This window comes from Raphanus sativus, chromosome 1, assembly GCF_000801105.2.
Source record: "Raphanus sativus cultivar WK10039 chromosome 1, ASM80110v3, whole genome shotgun sequence".
NCBI classification, from domain to species: domain Eukaryota; kingdom Viridiplantae; phylum Streptophyta; class Magnoliopsida; order Brassicales; family Brassicaceae; genus Raphanus; species Raphanus sativus.
The window spans coordinates 21,716,885-21,740,122 of NC_079511.1; the positions used below are offsets into that span (position 1 = coordinate 21,716,885).

Below are 23,238 nucleotides of genomic sequence, written 5' to 3' on the forward strand. Positions count from 1 at the left end.
ATTAGGTTATTGGCTGTAGATGTGATGATTAAAAGAATGTTGTATAATTGTATTTAATTAATTTAATTATATAGGTCAACGTATAAGATGGATATAAGAAGCGTGTCTTTTAAATTAGACACAACATATCAATAAGTCCAAAATGAAAACATGCCATGGTAATTTTAAATAGGACTCTAAATTAATAGAGTAGATGATAAGAACGTATCACTGGAGAAACCATCGCACAAGCAGCCTTATGAGAAAAATTAACTACCGAATTCGGCGGTCTCTAGAGCACCATTACATTAGGTAAGATAGTATAATATCAACATTTTTGTATAGTTAAATTATACTCCATATGTTCCTGAAAATAAGATTTTCTAGACAATTCAATTTATTATACATTTTCTAATAACTATGAACCAATAATATTTAATCAATTCAATTTCTTTCAATTAATGTGTCTTAAAAGAATCTAAAAATACCTTAAAATATAGAAAGTCTATTATTATGGAACAAAACTAAAATCTAAAAAATTCTATTTTCATGAACGTAGGTAGTATAATTAAAAGTCTAAACAAGGCCTTTGACTTAATATCCCAGATACGATCCAGATATACTCCAAAAATCAAGATATCTGGAAGGGCCGAGTCTGAATCTGGATAGTAAAATATTGGATTCGTTAAATTCAGATCTGGATATCTTAATTTTTTAGTCTGGATATCCGGATCCGTAATTTTATTTTTAGTTATTTCAAAAAATCTATATATAGAAACTAATTTTCTTTATTATATTTTCATTTTTATAATAGTATATAAAACTTTTATATAAATTTTGTAATATTATACATAGAAATAATTAAAAAATATATGTAGTTTTATTTTTAAAATTATTTTTAGTGTTATATATATTAAGATTATTTTTATTTATTTTAAATATTTAAATCCGGATCTGGATATCCGTTTGAATATTATAATTTTTAGAAAAATATCTGATATTTGGATATCTAAAAATCCCGAATAAAGATAATAAAATCATTGATCTGCTGGATAAGGATATCTCAAAATTTTCTCGCTATCTCGTCCTTCCGAGACCTAGTCTACGCTGTAAAAAGAAAAGAAAATGGCTAATTGGACTATTGAGAAATAGTTTGTCTTTTTGTACCTTGACTATATTATTTTTGTTTCAATATACTTTTTTGTAAATAAAAATTTACCTTCTAATTTATAATTTAATACAAAATTAATTTTCTAATATCTCCATATATTATTTGCAAAGTGTTTTCACACATGTTTTATTTACAATCACTTTCATAAATAAGTGTGACATGTTATATTATAAATAATAAAATAACTTATATTTAAATGTGATATAGACAACTATATTTAATGTTGATTTATATTTTCCGTAAACTTTTTAAAATACAGTAATAAATTACACATCATCATTAAAATAAATCTAGTTATATATGATATTAAATAATATATCTTACAGAATAAAAATCTTTCCCAATATGTTCCGTTTGGGCAATAAACTTCACCAATCTGGGGAATTTCTTCAGAAATGATTTAGCAGATTATTAAATCACTTATTTTATATTATATTTATTTTACATTGTTTATGTTTAGTTTTGGTACTTTTTAATTAGTTCACGTATTTTGTTTGTAAAATAATTAAATAATCTCTTGTAGAATATCATATCTCTTTTATTGTATCATTTTCTAAATATTATTGAATTATAAAATAAAATATTCAAAATTTAGAGGACTATTTCAAAAAGTTTACTCTATTGAAGTTGAAAATGAAGTGAAGTTGGAATAGACTTTACTCTAAAATGATGTAATTAAAATGATGCTTAGAATGAAAATAGAATAGGGCTATGATAAATAGAAGAGATGCCATAGTGCTAAACTGCTAATATAGTGCTTTTAAAAAAACTTATACAATAGTATTAGAAACTCGGGTGTTCTAAAAACCAAAGAAAAGACCATTGTCTGAGAAACAACATGAGGGTAAGGGTAAAAACTACAAAACAAAAGCCTACAGACATGGATGATATCCAGAGAGGTACATGAACAATGGCAATATCCTAATTACTTTACATACAACACTCTACCTCTCCTTTTTTCGTTAGAGAACAATCATCATCGTTTTGATTTTATGATTTTTCTCCTGCAAACACCCTTATAAAATTAATAAATTCATGGAAACACACAACAAGCAAGCCCCACCCATCATCATCACCACTTGCTAGCTTTTATTAGTTTTGTCAAGGCTGTTCTCTTTAGAACAGTGCTTCTTGCATTGCTTCTGCTTCTGTCTGCGCCTGCCCTTGTCCATGACCCTCAGGTTCAAGTTCAAATCCATGGTGTTGTTCACCTGGGTGCACTTCTTCCATGTGCTGTGGCTCCTCAGTTGTTGTAACTGTTAGCTCTTCCAGAGTCTGTATAGCTTGAACCACTGCTTGATTTCCACTTCCTCCGACCTCGGCTTTCAACACATTAACAATTTCCCTAGCTTTCTCTTGCTGCATAAACAAGAAGACCAGAAACAATATTAAGTATGGCGAATTTAGAAAATAAGAAGAACTTAAACCAAGAGAGGAAGATCATATAGTCTAATTGTTCATTAATAGACTTACAAACAAATCAAACTTCTTCTTGAGTTCACCATAGCCAATATCTTGTTGTCTTGAAGCTCCCTTTGGCGCAGCATTCTATGATTGAAGAAGGCAATAAAATAGATGTAAGTAATGATAAACTCATTAATACAACAGATTCTAAAGGACAATTAACAGTAACAGAAAAGACTTAAAACTTCAATTAATAAACAAAAATTACTATTCTGAATCAACAACCTAGTTTATACATCAGAAGCTAATGTCCCATGTAGCACAAAACAATTAATACAACCTAAAGCTAGAAGCCGACAACTTGCTATTGATTACCAAACAAAGAGAACCCTTTAGATTAATGAATACAGTACACCAAAAAAAAAACAAATAAGCATAGGCCTAAAGCAGAGACAAAACGAATATAATTAAACTGTAGAAACTATATGTTAGATTAGATACTCTCTCTACCAGCAAACTCGAAAGAGACATTATTCAGAGTGGACAGTGACATTTATTCACGAGTGACAAAAGTTCCAGACTTTTTATCTCTTGACCATTTGACCCGGAACGTTGAAACATGTATCCTATATAAAGGGCCTCGGGATGAGATAACAGAGTAAAACTATACCTTTCGGGGTCTTCCTAGGGGTCTCCCAGTACGAATATAGCCGCCTCTCTTGGGCTTCATAGGCTTCCTCATCACACCTCCGATCTTAGGAGGTCGTCCTCTCCCTCTCTTCGCAACCTGTGATCCTCCTCCAACCTCTGCTTTAGGCGGTGGTGGCAAAGCACCAGCGTCAACTCTCTTCGGTCTTCCTCTGCGTCTGACACCACCGTTGGCAACGTACGGGATCAGAGAAACCGGAGCTGAGACAACAGCTGGCTTCCTCTCCCTCCCAGCAGCTCTTCCGCTCGGGGGGCGACCTCTTCGCTTCGCTATCTCCGAACCGCCGGAAACAGGAGCAGCCTTCACTGTCGGGGAAGAAGTTCCATCTTTCCTAGGACGACCCGGTGGCCTCTTAACCACCGGCTGAAGTTGCGGTTGCGGCGGCGGTAACGGCTGTATATTCTCCTCCGGTCGAGAAACAGGTAACTCTTTTCCGTTGGTCTGAACAGCATCATCAGGTTTCGCCTTTGGAGGACGACCACGACCGCGCTTCTTCTGAGTAGATGTCGGAGCGAGATCTTGCATCTCGTTGACTGAATTGTCAGATCTGGGAGGAGGTGGTGGTTCAAGAGCTAGTTTGTAGGACTTCTTGACCATCACGAGGACGCCGCTGGTCTTGAGAGACTTGAGATGGTGAGTCAGGAGAGCTTTATGAGCAGGTGGTATCCCTGTGTACGTTCTCTCGATGTACCTCGATATCGCTTGCTTGCTCGACCCCTCTGCTTCGTTCAACGCAGCTATCGCAGTGCAGATCATCTACAAAAGAAAAAGAAAAATTGAGTCTTTAAACCCTAGCGGAAGTCAAAAAAACGTTGAAGGAGCTGCTTACTTCGGAGTAAGGAGGGTGAACCCATGTTGGATGCGGCTGCGGCGGTTGGAAGAACTGGTTGTTGTTGTTAGGGGGCGCGACGGGGGAGGAGTTAACGGGGTTGCTGTAGAAGGGGTGTTGGGTGACGGGGAAGGGGTTTGGGAAAGCGGTGAAGGGAGGAGGGTGGTGAGGATCGTTGGGTGCAGAGAAAGAAGGATCCATGGATTGAGAGAGAGAGAGAAACAGAGGAAGGTGATGAGTTTTCTGATTTTTTGGGATTTTAATTAAATTTTTTTCCTATTTTAATTTCTTTGAAATTAATAATTTTATGGGAGAAGGAGGAGGAAGAGATTAAAAAGGTTAGGTTGGAGAGAGAGAGAGAGTGTGTGCGTAGAGAGATGAAAATGATGAAAGGTGGGCGATCGAAATCTAACCGTTGATAGTATCTCTTTGTGCCGAATTTACGACACGGATCGATGACGTGACGCTGCTTCTAAATATTAAAATTGAGTTTTGTGTTTCTTTGATCTATTTTCTATGTTAGTATTAAGCTGTATCCATAGTTTTATGCAAACAAACTTCCAAATCTCATAAACAGAAAGTTTTGACTAATGAATTTTTATAAATTTATTCATTTAATACTCTTAAAATTTATAATTTATCTATTTCTCCTAAGATCGGATTTATTATTGAGGAATGAGATATACTATCTTTTCAGTTAATATGTTTTTAATATATGTATAAAAGTGCTAAAAATATAATTTATATATATATATATTTAAATTATACATCTTTGAATTTTCATATTTTCTTTTAAACTAGTCAAATTAATTTTTTTGATATTTCAAGCTAGTTTTCCTAACAATGTTCCAATAATCATTTAGTTATTACAATGTTTAGCTTATGAAATGTAACAATATTTTAAATATTTAATTTTGAGATATATATCTTATTAGTTTAATTTTTTATGAAATTAATTTTAATCTAACAAGTGGGTTCTATTAAATAAATTAATTTAATTATTTTATTGAAGATATTACAATCAACCTAGTTTAAAATAGTTAAAAATATGTACATAAAACCTTATTATTCCATATATATATTATACTTATTTTATTTATTCAAATAACACTCGATCATAATTAATTAAGTTAATTCTGTATTTTATTCTTATAATTAAATAATTTAAGCCATTTAATATTTATTTTTTATAATAAAATAATTCTAATCCTTATAAGAGTTTACTTATAGTTTTAAAACTAGAATTACATAAAAATATGGACTCTAAAATTTAATTCAATAAACTAGAGATACTATTAGTCGTAAATCTTTCATATCTATGTTTCAAAAATTTTGACTTTACATTTTAAGATATAAAATATTCAAAGAATTTTATCATAACATGAATAGTATATTGTAAATTTTAAGAGTATATTTGCGTACATTTTTTTATGGCACTAATAATACAAAAAGTTAGAAGTAACAACACAAAAACCAAAAATTAAAAGTAGTTTATCATTGATCAAGAAGAACTACAACATATTGGATAATAAACCATATTTCTAGACTGCTATTTTTATAATCAAAGTTTCAAATAGTGGATTTCTTATTCTATTATTTGGATCTCTCTTCGGTAGGTTGTGAACTACATAAAAATATAAAAAGTCAATTAAATTTAAAACAAACATCAAAAGAGAAATAATGAAACAAATCGCGAAGCACAAACTTGCCTTAATGTTAAAGTTAAATTAGGCAAATACTCTTAGAAAGAATTCAAATTGGAGGTTTGGAATTTGATTGACATGTAAAGCACATCTAATATATTTTGATTCCAATTTGGACGAGAATGCCCTTACATCTGACGTTCTTTTCTGCGAATGACAGAGGAGTTAGAAAGATAAAGATCCTCTCACAAATTTCATTGGTAACTGTTGATGAATATATGCCTGCTGTTTGGACTGCTGTGACACTCTTTTTCCTTTGCATTCTCTTTTTTTCTTCTGAAGTTCTTTCTTTTCACTTTCATTTTTTCCGATTCTTTTTCTCTTATCACATTTTCTTTCCTTCCGTCCCCACTTTTTTTTCTACTCCATCTCTTTTGTTTACATAATCTTTCATTCTCCATATTATTTTCACCTACCATTTTCATCTGTAAGTAAAACACTTCAATTTTATTTAGTTGGTTTTAAAATTTATTCAGTTTGGTGGAGAAATAAAAATTTCCATATAAACTAACTACTCTTATTTTTTTGCATGTTTTGCTGAATTTTCAACCTTCTTTAACTAAGATTTAACAGTTAACAAAACACATATCAAGTAACAAATCATTTATCATATAACAAATCATTTATCAGATAATATACCATGTATCAACCAATTTATCATCTAACCAACCATATATCTACTAACGACACAAAGTTTATAACACTTTACCACATATTATCAATTAGAAACAATCAAAAACTAACAACTAACAAAACATTTATTTCAAATGGCTACGTAAAATTTTATAGTTAAAAATAATTTATATTGTTAAACGATAAAAAAGTTAGAGGCAAAAGTTTATAATTATCAGTAATCCATAATGTATGTATCTGGTGCATCGATTGAGTCTCTTTTGTTTACAAAATTATGTATCAATGGCATGAAGTAAATTCCAAACATATTATCACTGCAGTCATCTTTTACCTGGTCGTCCCACCCATAGTCGTGTATAGGACCATCAACTCTGCGGACTTCACATGGATCTGGAATGATAAGAGATTCATAGTCGTGTATAGGACCATCAACTCTGCGGACTTCACATGGATCTGGAATGATAAGAGATTAGACAATTGAGAACAAACATCATAATTTTAAGAAAATCAAAATTTATGTACATGGCTCTCATACCATAAATTAGCTATTATATTCATTAAGATCTACAAAAAACATATTAAGGTTAAAAGAAAAAAATAATCTAAAACACTAATAACTTAAATCTATCAAAATAGAATACAGAACAAAATGAAAATTACCCTCTAAAAATTATTTTACGGTATATACCATCACACCAACCATTTATCAGTCTTTTATATCAAACTATATATCAACTAACAAAACTTGTATCAGGTAACAAGTCTTTTATCAGATAACAAACTATTTATCAAACAATCTTTTAGCAGATACATGCACCAAGTAACAAATCATTTATCATATAACAAACGATTTATCAAACAACATATTAACTCACACACCATGCATTAACCTATTTTGTCTGCCACCAAACGAAGTAGCAAATGATTTACAAGTTTTGATACCATTTATCACACATACAAATGTATATCAATTAATGATAATTTTTTTGTATCAGCTAACAAAATTTGTACCGGATATTAAATCATTTATCAGATAACAACGACTTATAAAAAAAGTACCGGATAACAAATCTCAATCCAATAATTTTAGAACCATCAAAGTGAGAAATCAAATCAAACTTATAAAATAAAATACTACAAATAGAAGAAAATAACCTTATGAGATAAATGCAAAGTAAACAAAAGTTACTTGTGGATAGGTAGGAAAAGAAAACGAGACTGACTTTGTTTCGGCAGCGGTGGCTTCAAATGGCAGAGGTTGGTTGAGTTTATCTTTGTCTTTGATTCTTCTTCTTCGTATTTAGGTTTTACAAATCTTTGTCTATTCTCTCTTTTTTTTCTCTTTTGATTTTGTTTCTTCTAATGGATGATTGATATTTTGTTAAGAGTATAAACTCATGTCTATGAAGCAAAGCTATAACATAGACTGACACACAAACTGACATATATAAGCTGACACAAAAACCGACACAGCTATAGGAGGTTTGTAGAGATAGGGTGAGGGTCATAATGGGAAATGATTTGTTGCATTTAAGGGGAGGGGCACTTGGCTAATTATGGTTTCAAACTGGGGTACAAAAAACAATTATCTCTAATGTTAAATAAAAAATATGTAAAACTGTGAGCTTATATACAAACCATAAAAGTATTAAACAACTTGTAACAACCATCTACAAATCACACCGTATCATTTTTTTTAATCGCTGGATTGTATTATTAAGCCTTCAAGGCAACGAGTTTTAAACAATGAAAACCAACAAAACAACATAGAAAAGGGATACACCAGTAGGGATCCAAAATAAACTAACACACCTATTTTGCGTATGAATGACTAAAGATTTTTCATATAAAAGCTTCACATTTGCTTCTAGAATAGATGAATCTCAAAGGATATAATCTTCATATTAATCCAAAAGAACCACGCTTCAGAGTGAGTTGAAAACATTTGTCATTCTCTTTTTATTACTCCAGTAAGAGCCACTAAAATTAGACAACTCTATATTTTACTCTATTAGCAAAGTCAAAGAGATTACCGTTCCATAGAACTTCATGCTGCCTTTCGAAGTAACCATAGTTTGCAGCAAGAACTCCATCACCATCGAATAAAGAACCATCAACGATTGAAACCGGTAAGACCCGTCGCCACCATCTGCAGTAGATCTGTCAATTAACTTTTCTAAACAGTTCAACTGAACAGAAAGTTTTGTCTTTCCAGACCAATTGGAAGAAGCATAAACAAAAAACCTTGCCAGATTCAAAATAAATTGGCAATGAAACAGCGACTGGAAACAAAATAGATCAAAGAAAGAGAAGCAAAACGAATTAAACAAGTCGATGTCGGAGCTGCAAAAGCCTCTGATCATCGGCTTGAAACTATGAAAAAATCTCTCTTTTTGATCACACCGTATCTACTCTATTAAAATAGAATCCTAAATTTATCTACCATTAAAATTTTTATTTAAGTTTTGGACTGTTTCAAATTTGTTAGTATGTTACTTAATTAATGGACCGTTTCAAGTTAGTTACATTATAATTATTATTATACGCTACCAAGATTATAGGACCATACAACTTAAACAAAACCAAAACTAAATCTATTTACACTTAACCAATCTCATGATCCAAAATTAACAATACAAAAACAAACCCACAGTTTTTTGCTATTACATTAACAAAACAAGAACCATAAGTAAACCTCTTCTTGATATATATGATCATATCTGCTTATTTTGCGATCATAAACTGGAACATAAAACATCAGATTACTTAATATTTTTGGTCATCTTTCATCGTAGTTCATGTTCAAAAAAATAATATGCTATCATTTATCCAGTTGATACCATGGTTATCTACAATTACATTAGCAATAGAAGAACCATAAGTAGACCTCTTCTTCGTATAGATGATAGTATGCTATCATTTGTCGAGTTAATAGCAAACAATGATTACATTAGCAATAGAATGCATTTTAGATATTCATGTTTTTAGGTTGGGTATGAACGGTTGTTATCGGGTCAGATCTATTCAGACCTGTTTTTTGGGTTCGGGTTTATCCAAGTCAGTTTTCCGATTTCGTCTTTTTTTTACAGATAGAGAAATTCCTCCAACTTTTATTCGGATTTTTGATTCAGATTGAGTCGGTTCTGATTCAGACTTTTGAGTCAGGATAAAACACGTAAGGCTAATAAAGTTAGAACCAAACTGAAAACCAAAAAAATATAACTTCAAAGCGGGGAAAAACAAATGCCTATACTTAAACATATTAGTGAACAAACATACATATTAGTAACTTTATTAACAAAAATAATTTCGCACTTTAAAAGCGCAGATACTATTCTAGTTAAATAGTAAAACAAAATCTACATATATCTATATATTTTTGCACCATATTTGTTTCATATATTGCCATTTTGGACCCTAACTCCTTGACATACTCATTCAGACTGCATAAAAACAAGCATGCTGTGGAATGGACATGTCTTTCTTGTTTGTGTTAGCCTGTTAGATATTGTCATAACTATACTTGTAGAATATCTATCAACTTAGAAATATGCCTAACACATAGCATTTGAACCATTGCACTTCACAGTTGAGCGATTTATGAACATCAAACATGTCATAAAGGATATTGGTTTCTTTCTAGGAACAGTATATACGGTCATGATTCTATTTCGATTACGTAGTCATGGCTGGGTGCTTTGTTTGATTCTCAAGTTTTGAACATAGACTATACAATGAACTGATAATCCTCAAAAGTCAAAACCACCCTTTATCAGATTACAATGCCCAAGTCAACTACCTTGTAACATAGCAGGAATTTCTCTCTTGTTGTAACTTTAAGCGAACTTGGCACAGATTGGTTCATGACTCCTGATTCCGTTCTTGGATTTGTAAATCTTGTGGTGGGGATTTCAAGATGACAGATAAAGATAGAGACCATTACTGCATTATAGCCCCATGGTGCTAACTTGAACGAACGTTTTTTTACTCTAACTGATTCTTCACAGATGCTCGTCTACAAAAAGTGCAAGAACGTTGCAATCCTCTCTAAATTCAATCTTGTTAACTTTAAGTGTATAATAATTAAACATGAAAATAGAATCCTCTCTTAATTCAATATTGTTAACAAAATCAATCTCAAAACACTAAAACAGAAGAGAAGCCATTCGAGTCGGATGAAAAAATTGGAGAGATTAAAAAAAGAAAACTTTTTCTCAGGAATTGATTCCAGTCATGTCTTTTTGTTCTTCTCTCTAATAACGACCAAGACCCCAAACTCTGATAACTCCATTAGTGTATCCACTGAACAATGTGCTTCCATCTGCACTCCAGTTCAAGCTTGTGCAATAGATCACCTGCATTTTGCATTTCCACATTAAATACACACATATACCCACACTCCAATGTCATACCAACGAAGTCAAGAGACAAGAACTAACTTAAACCAGGTTGGGTTTCAGAACCTAAAAGGTATGACATTCAGATATAATCAAAATGAACTCTTGTCAACTACACATACAAGCAAGACAAATGGCTAATTCAGTACAAAATCTTTTTTACCTTTGTCTTGTTTCCGGTTCCGACAGATGCATCAGACCTCTCAGCCTCAGCCTTGAGATCAACCTTCAAATCCTCAAAAACACTCTTGCTCTCAAGATCCCATATCCTAATACTATTCTCCGTCTCTGCGCACAACCAGTACCTGTTGGGACTGAAGCAAAGAGAGTGAATAATCGAGCCAGCCTCGAGAGAGTAAAGCTTCTTCCCTTCAGCCAAATCCCAAAGCAAGATCGCACCATCTTTCCCACCACTAGCACACAACGAACCATCAGGCGACACAACCACAGTGTTGAGGTAACCAGAGTGACCAGCGAGAGTGCTCCTAACCTTACAGTTCTGAAGGTTCCACACCTTCACTGTCTGATCCCACAAAGCAGACACAATGGTCGGAACAAGAGTGCTGGGACTAAACCTAACGCAACTATCCCACTGCTTGTGTCCATCACCTTGATCGGACCCGATCGTGTACTTGCACTCTCCAAGCGTGTTCCAAAGCTTGATCGTACCGTCACGAGAGGCCGAGACAATCTGACGGTTATCATTTGAGAAGGCCACGAAGAGAACGTCTTTCGTGTGTCCCACGAAACGGCGAGTGGAGTCACCGGTGGCGAGGTCCCAGAGACGAAGCTCACCGTCCCAGCTTCCGGAGAGAGCGAACTGTCCGTCGGAGGAGAGAGCGACGTCCTCGACGAAATGAGAGTGGCCGGTGAGGCGGCGCTGAGCTACGCCGTAGGATTTTCGTCCTTGGTGAGTTTCCAGAGGATGATGGACTTGTCGCGAGAGGATGTGACGATGGTGTCGGAGTTGTCGATTGGGGTGGCGATGGCGGTGACCATGTCGGTGTGGGCGCACATTGTGCCTTTCAAGACGAGTCCCTCAGCCATGGTTTAAGGGTTTGAGGAGTGTGAATTTTGGGTTGGGTTTTATTATTTGTCTTACGAGAGAAGCGTCAGAGAGGGAAGAAATGTAGGTACCAAGAAACGAGGCCTTATATTCTCAGAGTTAGGGTTTCTAGTAGTTTTGGTCGGCCCAATGTTAACCCAACAAGGGACATGGATTGAAATCAATATATAAATAACATAAATTAATTATTAATAATCTCTTATTTATTAATCCACAAGCATTTTTAATAATAAACTTTGTATAAGTAAACTAATAACAATTTTGCCATTATCGCTGACGTGACGAACTCACATCCATCCTCAACTCACTTAACTAATACACCTTTAATTACTAGCATATTTACAAATATTGCCATTGGTATTGCCATCATAACATATATTTATATAATATAGTTTGTACAATTCATTATACGGGAACATTAAATATCGAGTTATTTTAAGAAAAAAAACATTAGTATCAAGACGGTGCTCTCAAGCATCGACTGAACTTTCTTCTTTATTCACGGTAACATACTCGACAATTTCATCAAGAAGCAGCACATCAATCCTCCACCCTCCGCTGAAAATCTCCCATGATTCTTTTTCGCAAGATTTCAAATTGTGTTCCAGTCTCTAGGTAGAGAGAGCATAGAAGACGACGTTGAGTCCGTACAATCGTAGCATAAATTCAAGCGGATCTGAAGCGCGATGAGAGACGAAACTTTAACGGCAGCGCTTGGAAGTTACGAGAAATTCTACGATCACGAGGAATATGAGATCCCCTCTCTGTTTTATTTCCTTGGCGATATTCTTAGGATTTCTACTCAGAAGAATAAAATCTCGCTCCTTTTGATATTTGATTTTCGCCGCCGCAAGCTAAGTATCTGTTTACGAGATTGTTAAGGTAAGTCTTCTTCTTTCGATCTAAGGATCGAGATCTTCCATGATTTTCTATATATGTTCAAAATGTTGAATCGATTTGGGAAAGTATTAAATTGCTTATGAATACTTATCTTTATGTTGATTCTGTAGAATGCACCATATTTGTGTAGGAAAGATGAGATTGTGTTGAATTGTCCTAATGGAAGTGTATGAATTTTGGTAATGTTGTCAATTCATCTGTTGGTCATGTTCAAATCACTTCAAGCTATAAATCCTGCTTTACGGTTGATGCATTTGATGCTCATTGAACTCTCTAATTTTTTTTCTTAGAGATACATATAACTTTGATCATATTTAATCCTCAACTGTTTTAATTTAGTTCGAGTCCAAGCTGTAAACTGAAGCACTGGGTGAGGGCCTGATTGTCAAATAATGCATTTATAGGTAACACGTCGTCTTCTTGATGAATCATGTCAAGAAGAACTCCAAGTAGTGATGTTTCCTTTTGATATTCATGTAAGCTGTTTGCATTATATAAAAATGCATAAAATGCAAATTGATCAAATTTGTACACAGAAACAAGCAACATCGAGATCATCCATTCTGGAACATCTCAAGAGCTGGGCAGTGGGTCATTAGTTCATAACATGAATATTTTATGCGTTAGTATACTAAAAGTGGATGATAACCCTAAAAACATAGAGAATCAGCTTGAAACTCTAAAAATTCCTCTTGTTGAGAAGAAGAGCTTCAAAGAATTGGTTGAAGACTCGGTTGTAGTAGAGAAGAACAATATAGACGCTTAGTTTTTTTATTAGGTTTAGTATTTTGACTTGGTTTAATTTTTTGTTTTGGGATTCCGATAAGAACTTTGTACGAAAAAATATTATTTCAGGAACTTAGGGTTTCTTTTTGGCTGCGTCAATTAGTTTTTTGGTAATATCATGAAAAAAACACATTACGTACACTTATGATATTGAGCTGGAATTAGCCTATTGAACAACATAATAAAATCAATAAAGTTACGTTTTACTCAATGGCTGCTACTAAACCTCACAAAAATGTCGTTAGGCATTTTTTATGCATTTTCAATCTTTGCCTATCATATGTTCTTTTACCTCTTTTCTTTTTATTTTTGTTACTAGGATAAGACCTGCGCATTGCGCAGGGTGAAAAATTTATTAAAAACTTATGTTTTCATATTTTAAAATCTGATGATTTCTGAATATATGTGTTCTTGTGGTTAAAATATATTTGATATTTATTTTTCTCAAGATAGAATAATTAATTATAAATATTTGATATACATAAAAAAGAATAGAAGCCCAAATCAAACAATTAAAATGTGATATCACTGATACACCTATAATCATAAATTAAGAGTTGTGAAAAAATTTGATGGTATTTCTAAGGGAAAACTCAATCGTATATATATAGTAGCCATATGTAGGTTTTCAGATTGTTTGAAAAATTAAAATAATTAGCATTAATTATCTGAAAACCGTATTTTAATGTGATATAATGAACTACTATATATGTAAACTTTTAATAACTACCACAAACATATTTGGCAAGTTGTTTTCAAGGGTCGAAATTATTGACTTGGTGATAAAGTATATTATTATCTTAAATTAAATTTACCATATAGAATTTCTTCAATATTTTGTACCAAGTTTTAAAATTCGGTGGAAGCATTAACTTGGTGGAAAAGTTTCTTATTTTATTTAAACAGCCTGGTATTTAAAAATAGTTTAAACTTACCAAAAGAGATTCATTCTAAAATTGTGTATCACAAAATTTTGGTTCAAATTTTAGGAATTTTTGGTTTTCTAACGATAATATCATCGGTAATTTACAATTGATCCTCCTTCGACTCAATTGAAATTAAAAAGAACATTTGAGCGACCTGAATTATTTTTTATAATTATAAAATTTTAGGGTTTTAGACTTACTAATTTCTCAATTGATTTGTTTGGTGCCACGTAAACCAAATTTACATTCTAATTAAGTGACACTTAAACAATACTCTTTTTTAATTAATACAATTTTAGATTACAACTTTTTAAATGGTTTTCAATTAATATAAAAGGGATATATGAAAAGTGACTGGCGGTGAAGTTTGTTTAAATAGTAGTCGTAAGAAACCTTAAATAAATAGGAATTATAATATATAATAAATAAGAAAATTGAAGTGATGAACTTAAAATCCGAAGAAAATATTGCAGTCGCGTAATCAAGCAATAACATAATAATTGTTCGCATTTTCTATAAACTGATCTCTCCAAATATACGTTCGCTACATAGAGCATATATATATATATATATAATAACTTGACAATCAAGATTGTGGAGAAGAATATGATTACACCTAAATATTCGGAATCATTTAATGTGCGAGTACGACAATAATTATTGTGGATCTATATATGATAACTACATTCGAACGTTTAATTTTAGAAAGATATTTCGATATTGTGTATGTGTGTATGATGTATAACACGATTATTAATGTGGAACCATAAAGTCATTTCTTTTTAATTTCTCTAGTGAATCAAGGGTGATTCTATATATGGGATGGGAATGAATATGGTGCCACCACGTCATTATGACACTCATATAAATAACTTACAATTTTAAGATTACTCTTTGAAAATGCTCCTTGGTTAATAAGAAAGAGATGATAACACATAAAATATCGCTGACGTGGCAAACTTGTATAAGTAAACTAATAACAATTTTGCCATTATCGCTGACGTGGCGAACTCACAGCCATCCTCAGCTCACTTAGCTAATACACCTTTAATTACTAGCATATTTACAAATACTGCGATTGGTATTGCCATCATAACATAACATAGTTTGCACAATTCATTATACGGGAACATTAAATGTCGAGTTATTTTAAGAAAAAACATTAGTATCAAGACGGTGCTCTCAAGCATCGACTGAACTTTCTTCTTTATTCCCGGTAACATACTCGACAATTTCATCAAGAAGCAGCACATCAATCCTCCACCCTCCGCTGAAAATCTCCCATGATTCTTTTCCGCAAGATTTCGAATTGTGTTCCAGTCTCTAAGCGGAGAGAGCATAGAAGACGACGTTGAGTCCGTACAATCGTAGCATAAATTCAAGAGGATCTGAAGCGCGATGAGAGACGAAACTTTAACGGCATCACTTGGAAGTTACGAGAAATTCTACGATCACGAGGAATCTGGGATCCCCTCTCTGTTTCATTTCCTTGGTGATGTTCTTAGGATTTCTACTCAGAAGAATAAAATCTCGTTCCTTTTGATATTTGATTTTTGCCGCCGCAAGCTAAGTATCTGTTTACGAGATTGTTAAGGTAAGTCTTCTTCTTTCGATCTAAGGATCGAGATCTTCCATGATTTTCTATCTATGTTCAAAATGTTGAATCGATTTGGGAAAGTATTAAATTGCTTATGAATACTTATCTTTATGTTGATTCTATAGAATGCACCATATTTGTGTAGGAAAGATGAGATTGTGTTGAATTGTCCTAATGGAAGTGTATGAATTTTGGTAATGTTGTCAATTCATCTGTTGGTCATGTTCAAATCACTTCAAGCTATAAATCCTGCTTTACGGTTGATGCATTTGATGCTCATTGAGCTCTCTAATTTTTTTCTTAGAGATAAATATAACTTTGATAATATTTAATCCTCAACAGTTTTAATTTAGTTCGAGTCCAAGCTGTAAACTGAAGCACTGGGTGAGGGCCTGATTGTCAAATAATGCATTTATAGGTAACACATCGTCTTCTTGATGAATCATGTCAAGAAGAACTCCAAGTAGTGATGTTTCCTTTTGATATTCATGTAAGCTGTTTGCATTATATACAAACACATAAAATGCAAATTGATCAAATTTGTACACAGAAACAAGCAACAGTGAGATCATCCATTCTAGAACATCTCAAAAGCTGGGCAGTGGGTCATCAGTTTATAACATGAATATTTTATGCGTTAGTATACTAAAAGTGGATGATAACGCTAAAAATATATAGAATCAGCTTGAAACGCCAAAACTTCCTCTTGATGAGAAGCAGAGCTTCAAAGAATTGGTTGAAGACTGGGTTGTAGTAGAGAAGAACAATATCAACGTTTAGTTTTTTTTATTAGGTTTAGTATTTTGACTTGGTTTAATTTTTTGTTTTGGAATCCTGATAAGAACTTTGTACGAAAAAATATTCTTTCAGGAACTTAGGTTTTTTTTTGACTGCGTCAATTAGTTTGTTGGTAATGTTATGAAAAAAACACATTACGTACACTTATGATATTGGGCTGGAATTAGCCCATTGAACAACATAATAAAATCAATAAAGCTATGTTTTACTCAATGGCTGCTACTAGGCCTCATAAAAATGTCGTTAGGCATTTTTTATGCGTTTTCAATGTTTGCCTATCATATGCTCTTTTACCTCTTTTCTTTTTACTTTCGTTACTAGGATAAGATCTGCGCATTGCGCATGGTGAAATATTTATTAAAAACTTATGTTTACATATTTTAAAATCTGATGATTTCTGAATATACATGTTCTTCTGGTTAAAATATATTTGATATTTATTTTTCTCAAGATAGAATAATTAATTATAAATATTTGATATATATAAAAAAGTATAGAAGCCCAAATCAAACATTTAAAATGCGATATCACTGATACACCTATAATCATAAATTAAGAGCTGTGAAAAAATTTGATGGTATTTCTAAAGGAAAACTCAATCGTATATATATAGTAGCCATAGGTAGGTTTTCAGATTGTTTGAAAAATTAAAATAATTAGCATTAATTATCTGAAAACCATATTTTAGTGTGATATAGTGAACTACTATTTATGTAAATTTTTAATAATTACCACAAACATATTTGGCAAGTTGTTTTCAAGGGTCGAAATTATTGACTTGGTGATAAAGTATATTATTATCTTAAATTAAATTTACCATATAGAATTTCTTCAATATTTTGTACCAAGTTTTAAAATTCGGTGGAAGCATTAACTTGGTGGAAAAGTTTCTTATTTTATTTAAACAGCCTGGTAATTAAAAATAGTTTAAACTTACCAAAAGAGATTCATTATAAAATTGTGTATCACAAAATTTTGGTTCAAATTTTAGGAATTTTTGGTCTTCTAACGATAATATCCCCGACAATTTACAATTGATCCTCCTTCGACTCAATTGAAATTAAAAAGAACACTTGAGCAACCTGAATTATTTTATATAATTATAAAATTTTAGGGTTTTAGACTTACTAATTTCTCAATTGATTTGTTTGGTGCCACGTAAACCAAATTTACATTCTAATTAAGTGACACTTAAACAATACTCTTTTTTAATTAATACAATTTTAAGGTTACAACTTTTTAAATGGTTTTCAATTAATATACAAGGGATATATGAAAAGTGACTGGCGGTGAAGTTTGTTTAAATAGTAGTCGTAAGAAACCTTAAATAAATAGGAATTATAATATATAATAAATAAGAAAATTGAGGTGGTGAACTTAAAATCCGAAGAAAATATTGCATTCGCGTAATTAAGCAATAGCATAATAATTGTTCGCATTTTCTATAAACTGATCTCTCCAAATATACGTTCACTACATAGCATATATATATATATATATATATATATATATATATATAATAACTTGACAATCAAGATTGGGGAGAAGAATATGATTACACCTAAATATTCGGAATCATTTAATGTGCGAATACGACAATAACTATTGTGGATCTATATATGACAACTACATTCAAACGTTTAATTTTAGAAAGATATTTCGGTGTTGTATATGTGTGTATGATGTATAAAACGATTATTAATGTGGAACCATAATGACATTTCTTTGTAATTTCTCTAGTAAATCAAGGGTGATTCTATATATGGGATGAAAAGAAATATGGTGCCGCCACGTCATTATGACACTCATGTAAATAACTTACAATTTTAAGGTTACTCTTTGAAAATGCTTCTTGATTAATAAGAAAGGGATGATAACACATAAAATATTGCTGACATGGCAAACTTGTATAAGTAAACTAATAACAATTTTGCCATTATCGCTGACGTGGCAAACTCACAGCCATCCTCAGCTCACTTATCTAATACACCTTTAATTACTAGCATATTTACAAATACTGCCATTGGTATTGCCATCATAACATATAACATAGTTTGCACAATTCATTATACGGGAACATTAAATGTCGAGTTATTTTAAGAAAATAACGTTAATATCAAGACGGTGCTCTCAAGCATCGACTGAACTTTCTTCTTTATTCCCGGTAACATACTCGACAATTTCATCAAGAAGCAGCACATTAATCCTCCACCCTCCGCTGAAAATCTCCCATGATTCTTTTCCGTAAGATTTCGAATTGTGTTCCAGTCTCTAAGCGGAGAGAGCATAGAAGACGACGTTGAGTCCGTACAATCGTAGCATAAATTCAAGAGGATCTGAAGCGCGATGATAGACGAAACTTTAACGGTATAGCTTGGAAGTTACGAGAAATTCTATGATCATGAGGAATCTGGGATCCCCTCTCTGTTTCATTTCCTTGGTGATGTTCTTAGGATTTCTACTCAGAAGAATAAAATCTCGTTCCTTTTGATATTTGATTTTTGCCGCCGCAAGCTAAGTATCTGTTTACGAGATTGTTAAGGTAAGTCTTCTTCTTTCGATCTAAGGATCAATATCTTCCATGATTTTCGATCTATGTTCAAAATGTTGAATCGATTTGGGAAAGTATAACTTGCTTATGAATACTTATCTTTATGTTGATTCTGTAGAATGCACCATATTTGTGTAGGAAAGATTAGATTGTGTTGAATTGTCCTAATGGAAGTGTATGAATTTTGGTAATGTTGTCAATTCATCTGTTGGTCATGTTCAAATCACTCCAAGCTATAAATCTTTCTTTACGGTTGATGCATTTGATGCTCATTGAGCTCTCTAATTTTTTTCTTAGAGATACATATAATTTTGATCATATTTAATCCTAAATAGTTTTATTTTAGTTCGAGTCCAAGCTGTAAACTGAAGCACTGGGTGAAGGCCTGATTGTCAAATAATGCATTTATAGGTAACACGTCGTCTTCTTGATGAATCATGTCAAGAAGAACTCCAAGTAGTGATGTTTCCTTTTGATATTTATGTAAGCTGTTTGCACTATATACAAACGCATAAAATGCAAATTGATCAAATTTATACACAGAAACAAGCAACAATGAGATCATCCATTCTAGAACATCTCAAGAGCTGGGCAGTGGGTCATCAGTTCATAACATGAATATTTTATGCGTTAGTATATTAAAAGTGGATGATAACGCTAAAAACATAGAGAATCAACTTGAAACGCCAAAAATTCCTCTTGTTGAGAAAAAGAACTTCAAAGAATTGGTTGAAGACTGAGTTGTAGTAGAAAAGAATAATATCGACGCTTAATTTTTTTATTAGGTTTAGTATTTTGACTTGGTTTAATTTTTTGTTTTGGGATTCCGATAAGAACTTTGTATGAAAAAATTATTCTTTCAGGAATTTAGGATTTTTTTTTGCTGCGTCAATTAATTTGTTGGTATTGTTATGAAAAAAAGCACATTACATACACTTATGATATTGAGCTGAAATTAGCCCATTGAACAACATAATAAAATCAATAAAGCTTGTTTTACTCAATGGCTGCTACTAGGCCTCGTAGAAGTCAAGATATAAGTTTAGTTTGATCTTTTAATAGATTAAAATACTGGGTTTTGATAAAAAAAACAATCGAATAATTCAAATAAAAATATTTGTATTATTTTGTGTGAATTTATTTTTAAATAATATGGTGGATTTGAATAAAAATATTTGACTCATAAATTAGATTTTTAAATATTTTCGTATTTCAAAATCATATAAGATATATAAATGGCATTTTAGATATTAGTTTTTTTTTAAGGTTGTCTTTTACTAATTTGGTAATAATTGTTTTAGAGCCGTTCAAATGTTCATAATTAGAGTTTCTCATAATTATTTGGTTTTGTCCACTATCTTATACTGGCTGGAGCCTAATACATCTACCGACAGACAGACAAAGCTTTGATGAAATAAAATCAAAGTCGGTTCGATTAAATAAACCGAGTTGGGCCAATTCTACTATCCGTAAGAAAAAGAACGAACACGACGGCGTCTGTGACCGACCGTGTAGAAGGGAACTCGGTCGGGGATTTACATGTCCGAAATTCGAAGAATCTCGTGAGGAGGAAACTGGATAAAGTTATAATCTTTGGAGTCAATCACATCTCTGAAAACAAAACCCCATCTCCTCAAGTTTGTATTTATCCTTCTCCAGCCATGGATTTCGTCAGGTCTTTTGCTTCTCTTCTCAATTTCTCAAATTTCTCTTCCTAAAAAATTAGGGTTTATAACTGATTCGGCATCTTCTGGAATGAAATTAGGGGCCTTTGGAGGAACCATAGAAGAAAGATCCTCGTGACGACGGGTTGTTTGGGAAGTGGGTACTTGCTCTACAGACTATACAACTCCCATACTCGTAGGCTTGCCGATTTGCAACGGCAACTCGCTAACGACCGTGAACATGACGAAAACATCAAAGCTCAGTTAAGTTTCTTCTTGTAACCAACCAATAAATAAAACACACAACTTTTTTTCAGATTCTCTAACAGATCGTGTTGGTGGTTTTACTTTAGAATGAAAGCCCATTTCGAGAATATTCAGATGATAGTGGACTCCACCACACTGCCTCACGCGATGCAGTGTTTGAGTATCTGTATAAGGGAAGAGATTGATGTCTCTAGTGTTATGGAGAGGCTGAACAAAGGGAAAGGGATGTTGAGTCAGTCCGAGAAGCTTCATCTCTGGGACGAGCTCAAGATTTTGAGTAAATCCACTTAAAAAACATTATTTTCTTTTACATGGGTTTTGAGTGGGCTAATTCAATGTTTTTCTTACTTGTTATCTGTTTGTGTGTTCTCTTTGCAGGTTTCACTAGGATGGTTTTGTCTCTGTGGTCCGTGACAATGCTTAGCTTGTACATTAGGGTTCAAGTCAACATTCTAGGCAGACATTTGTATGTTGACACCGCACGAGCTCTTGACACCTCCTCCCATTTACTTGTAAGATATGTCTTCTCTCATCTATACTTGTTATTTTTCTTTCCTGTTCTCATTTGATTCATTATGCTCTACTCGTCTCATCCCCAACTAGTACAACCTGTTGGGTTGTCTTTCTAGTAGCTCTGTCTAGTTATGGTAATGACTACGCAGTTGAAATTTATGGATTAATATTTTGGAATCAGCTTTCTTGTTTTCTATACTGAAAAAAGAACTAAAATTGTTTGTACTCTGATTAGTCTTTTTGATATAGTTCTGGGTCTCCCCCTTGTCCTGTGATCTTTTCTCAGGAAGAGTTAGATCTCATTGATAGAGATGATGAACAGAAGTTCTTATCAAGTGCTGATTTTCTTGTGACCAATGCAATGCCGAGTTTGATTTCAAACATGCAAAGTGCTGTCAGTGAAGTTCTTAAAGGGTATGTTTCAAATCTGTATCTAGATTGTTGATAGTTTGACTATTATTGGGACAATGAAAAACACGTTTGTGTGTGTGTGTGTGTGTGTGTTTTAATTGCAGAATGCAGTTAAAGGATGTAATCACCACAAGAGTTCTTCAAGAAACCTTGTCACGGATTGTGGATGAGTTCATGTGCACTGGAAGTCCACATCACTGGGTTGATTATCTAATGATGCCTCAAGACGCAAAGCTTTCAAGAAACACAAGTGTTGGCTCTTCTGATGAAACTGTGAGCAAGTTTCATCAACTTATGGTCGAAACGCGAGAAGTACTAACCAGGTAAATAATGTCTTCACTCTCTCTCTGCATCAGACTCATGAGGATTAAACTTATCCCTTGGCCTTCTTTCGTGTTAAAGCACTGAGTTCACAGATATAGTTGAGATTTCGCTCAAGTGTTTCACGGATGCGTTGGTAGAGGAAATGGAAACGCAGAGTATAGCCGGTGGTTTGGCTACGGGGATGCCATTGGCAAAGATGTTACCACAGATTGAGAAGATCATACCTGTGATTACAGCTGAACCTGGAAAGAATCGGTTCTTACAAGTCATCAGAGAAATGTCTCAAGTTCAAATCTTTTTTACTCTTTTATACGCTAGTATGCCGCAGTAGCAGCTTTTGCTTGTTCTCTTCAGCGTTCTCTAAATTTCAAAGTGTTTTAACGTTTTGATTTCTTCTTTGGGGTCTAGTTAGCATGTAGAATCAAAGTTAATTATTTGGTTAAAGAAAGAAAACAATTTTTTTTTAGTTTTGAACCTTGACTAGAAAATAATTCAAGCAATTTTTTCTTTATAAATTTCAATCCTACCTGCAACTATCAAATCTGCAGCAACACAAAAAAAAAGATGAAAAGTTTTAGTATATATCGAATAATCACTACTAAGAAGTTCT

The 23,238-nt window shown here is 32.9% G+C and overlaps 3 protein-coding genes across 3 annotated transcripts; 1 reads left to right on the plus strand and 2 right to left on the minus strand.

Annotated features, from left to right (window-relative positions):
• Window positions 1-1,997: 1,997 nt before the first annotated feature.
• Window positions 1,998-4,492, minus strand: LOC108811722 (formin-like protein 20). The gene is made up of 4 exons (XM_018583811.2): window positions 4,093-4,492; window positions 3,225-4,019; window positions 2,624-2,698; window positions 1,998-2,509 (listed from the first exon to the last, which is right to left on the minus strand). The coding sequence occupies exons 1-4, from the start codon at window positions 4,291-4,293 to the stop codon at window positions 2,267-2,269; spliced, it is 1,314 nt and encodes a 437-aa protein (XP_018439313.2). The 5' UTR covers window positions 4,294-4,492; the 3' UTR covers window positions 1,998-2,266.
• A 6,189-nt stretch (window positions 4,493-10,681) lies between these two features.
• LOC108858357 (receptor for activated C kinase 1B) lies at window positions 10,682-11,917 on the minus strand. Its single transcript, XM_056995223.1, is given in 3 exon segments — window positions 10,682-10,783; window positions 10,989-11,728; window positions 11,731-11,917. Coding segments are annotated over 3 exon segments (984 nt in total). The 5' UTR covers window positions 11,873-11,917.
• An 8,927-nt stretch (window positions 11,918-20,844) lies between these two features.
• Window positions 20,845-23,094, plus strand: LOC108814868 (peroxisome biogenesis protein 3-2). The gene is made up of 7 exons (XM_018587543.2): window positions 20,845-21,124; window positions 21,215-21,376; window positions 21,467-21,657; window positions 21,759-21,892; window positions 22,180-22,307; window positions 22,409-22,627; window positions 22,707-23,094. The coding sequence occupies exons 1-7, from the start codon at window positions 21,111-21,113 to the stop codon at window positions 22,957-22,959; spliced, it is 1,101 nt and encodes a 366-aa protein (XP_018443045.1). The 5' UTR covers window positions 20,845-21,110; the 3' UTR covers window positions 22,960-23,094.
• The last annotated feature ends 144 nt before the right edge of the window (window positions 23,095-23,238 follow it).

Coding starts and splice junctions, on each gene's coding strand:
- LOC108811722 (XM_018583811.2), bottom strand. CDS start 4,293: ATGGATCCTTCTTTCTCTGCACCCAACGATCCTCACCACCCTCCTCCC. Junction 4,020..4,092: donor TTCACCCTCCTTACTCCGAA/GTAAGCAGCTCC, acceptor TTTCTTTTGTAG/ATGATCTGCACTGCGATAGC. Junction 2,510..2,623: donor AGAAGAAGTTTGATTTGTTT/GTAAGTCTATTA, acceptor TTGTTTATGCAG/CAAGAGAAAGCTAGGGAAAT.
- LOC108814868 (XM_018587543.2), top strand. Junction 21,377..21,466: donor GACGAAAACATCAAAGCTCA/GTTAAGTTTCTT, acceptor GTTTTACTTTAG/AATGAAAGCCCATTTCGAGA. Junction 21,658..21,758: donor GGACGAGCTCAAGATTTTGA/GTAAATCCACTT, acceptor TTCTCTTTGCAG/GTTTCACTAGGATGGTTTTG.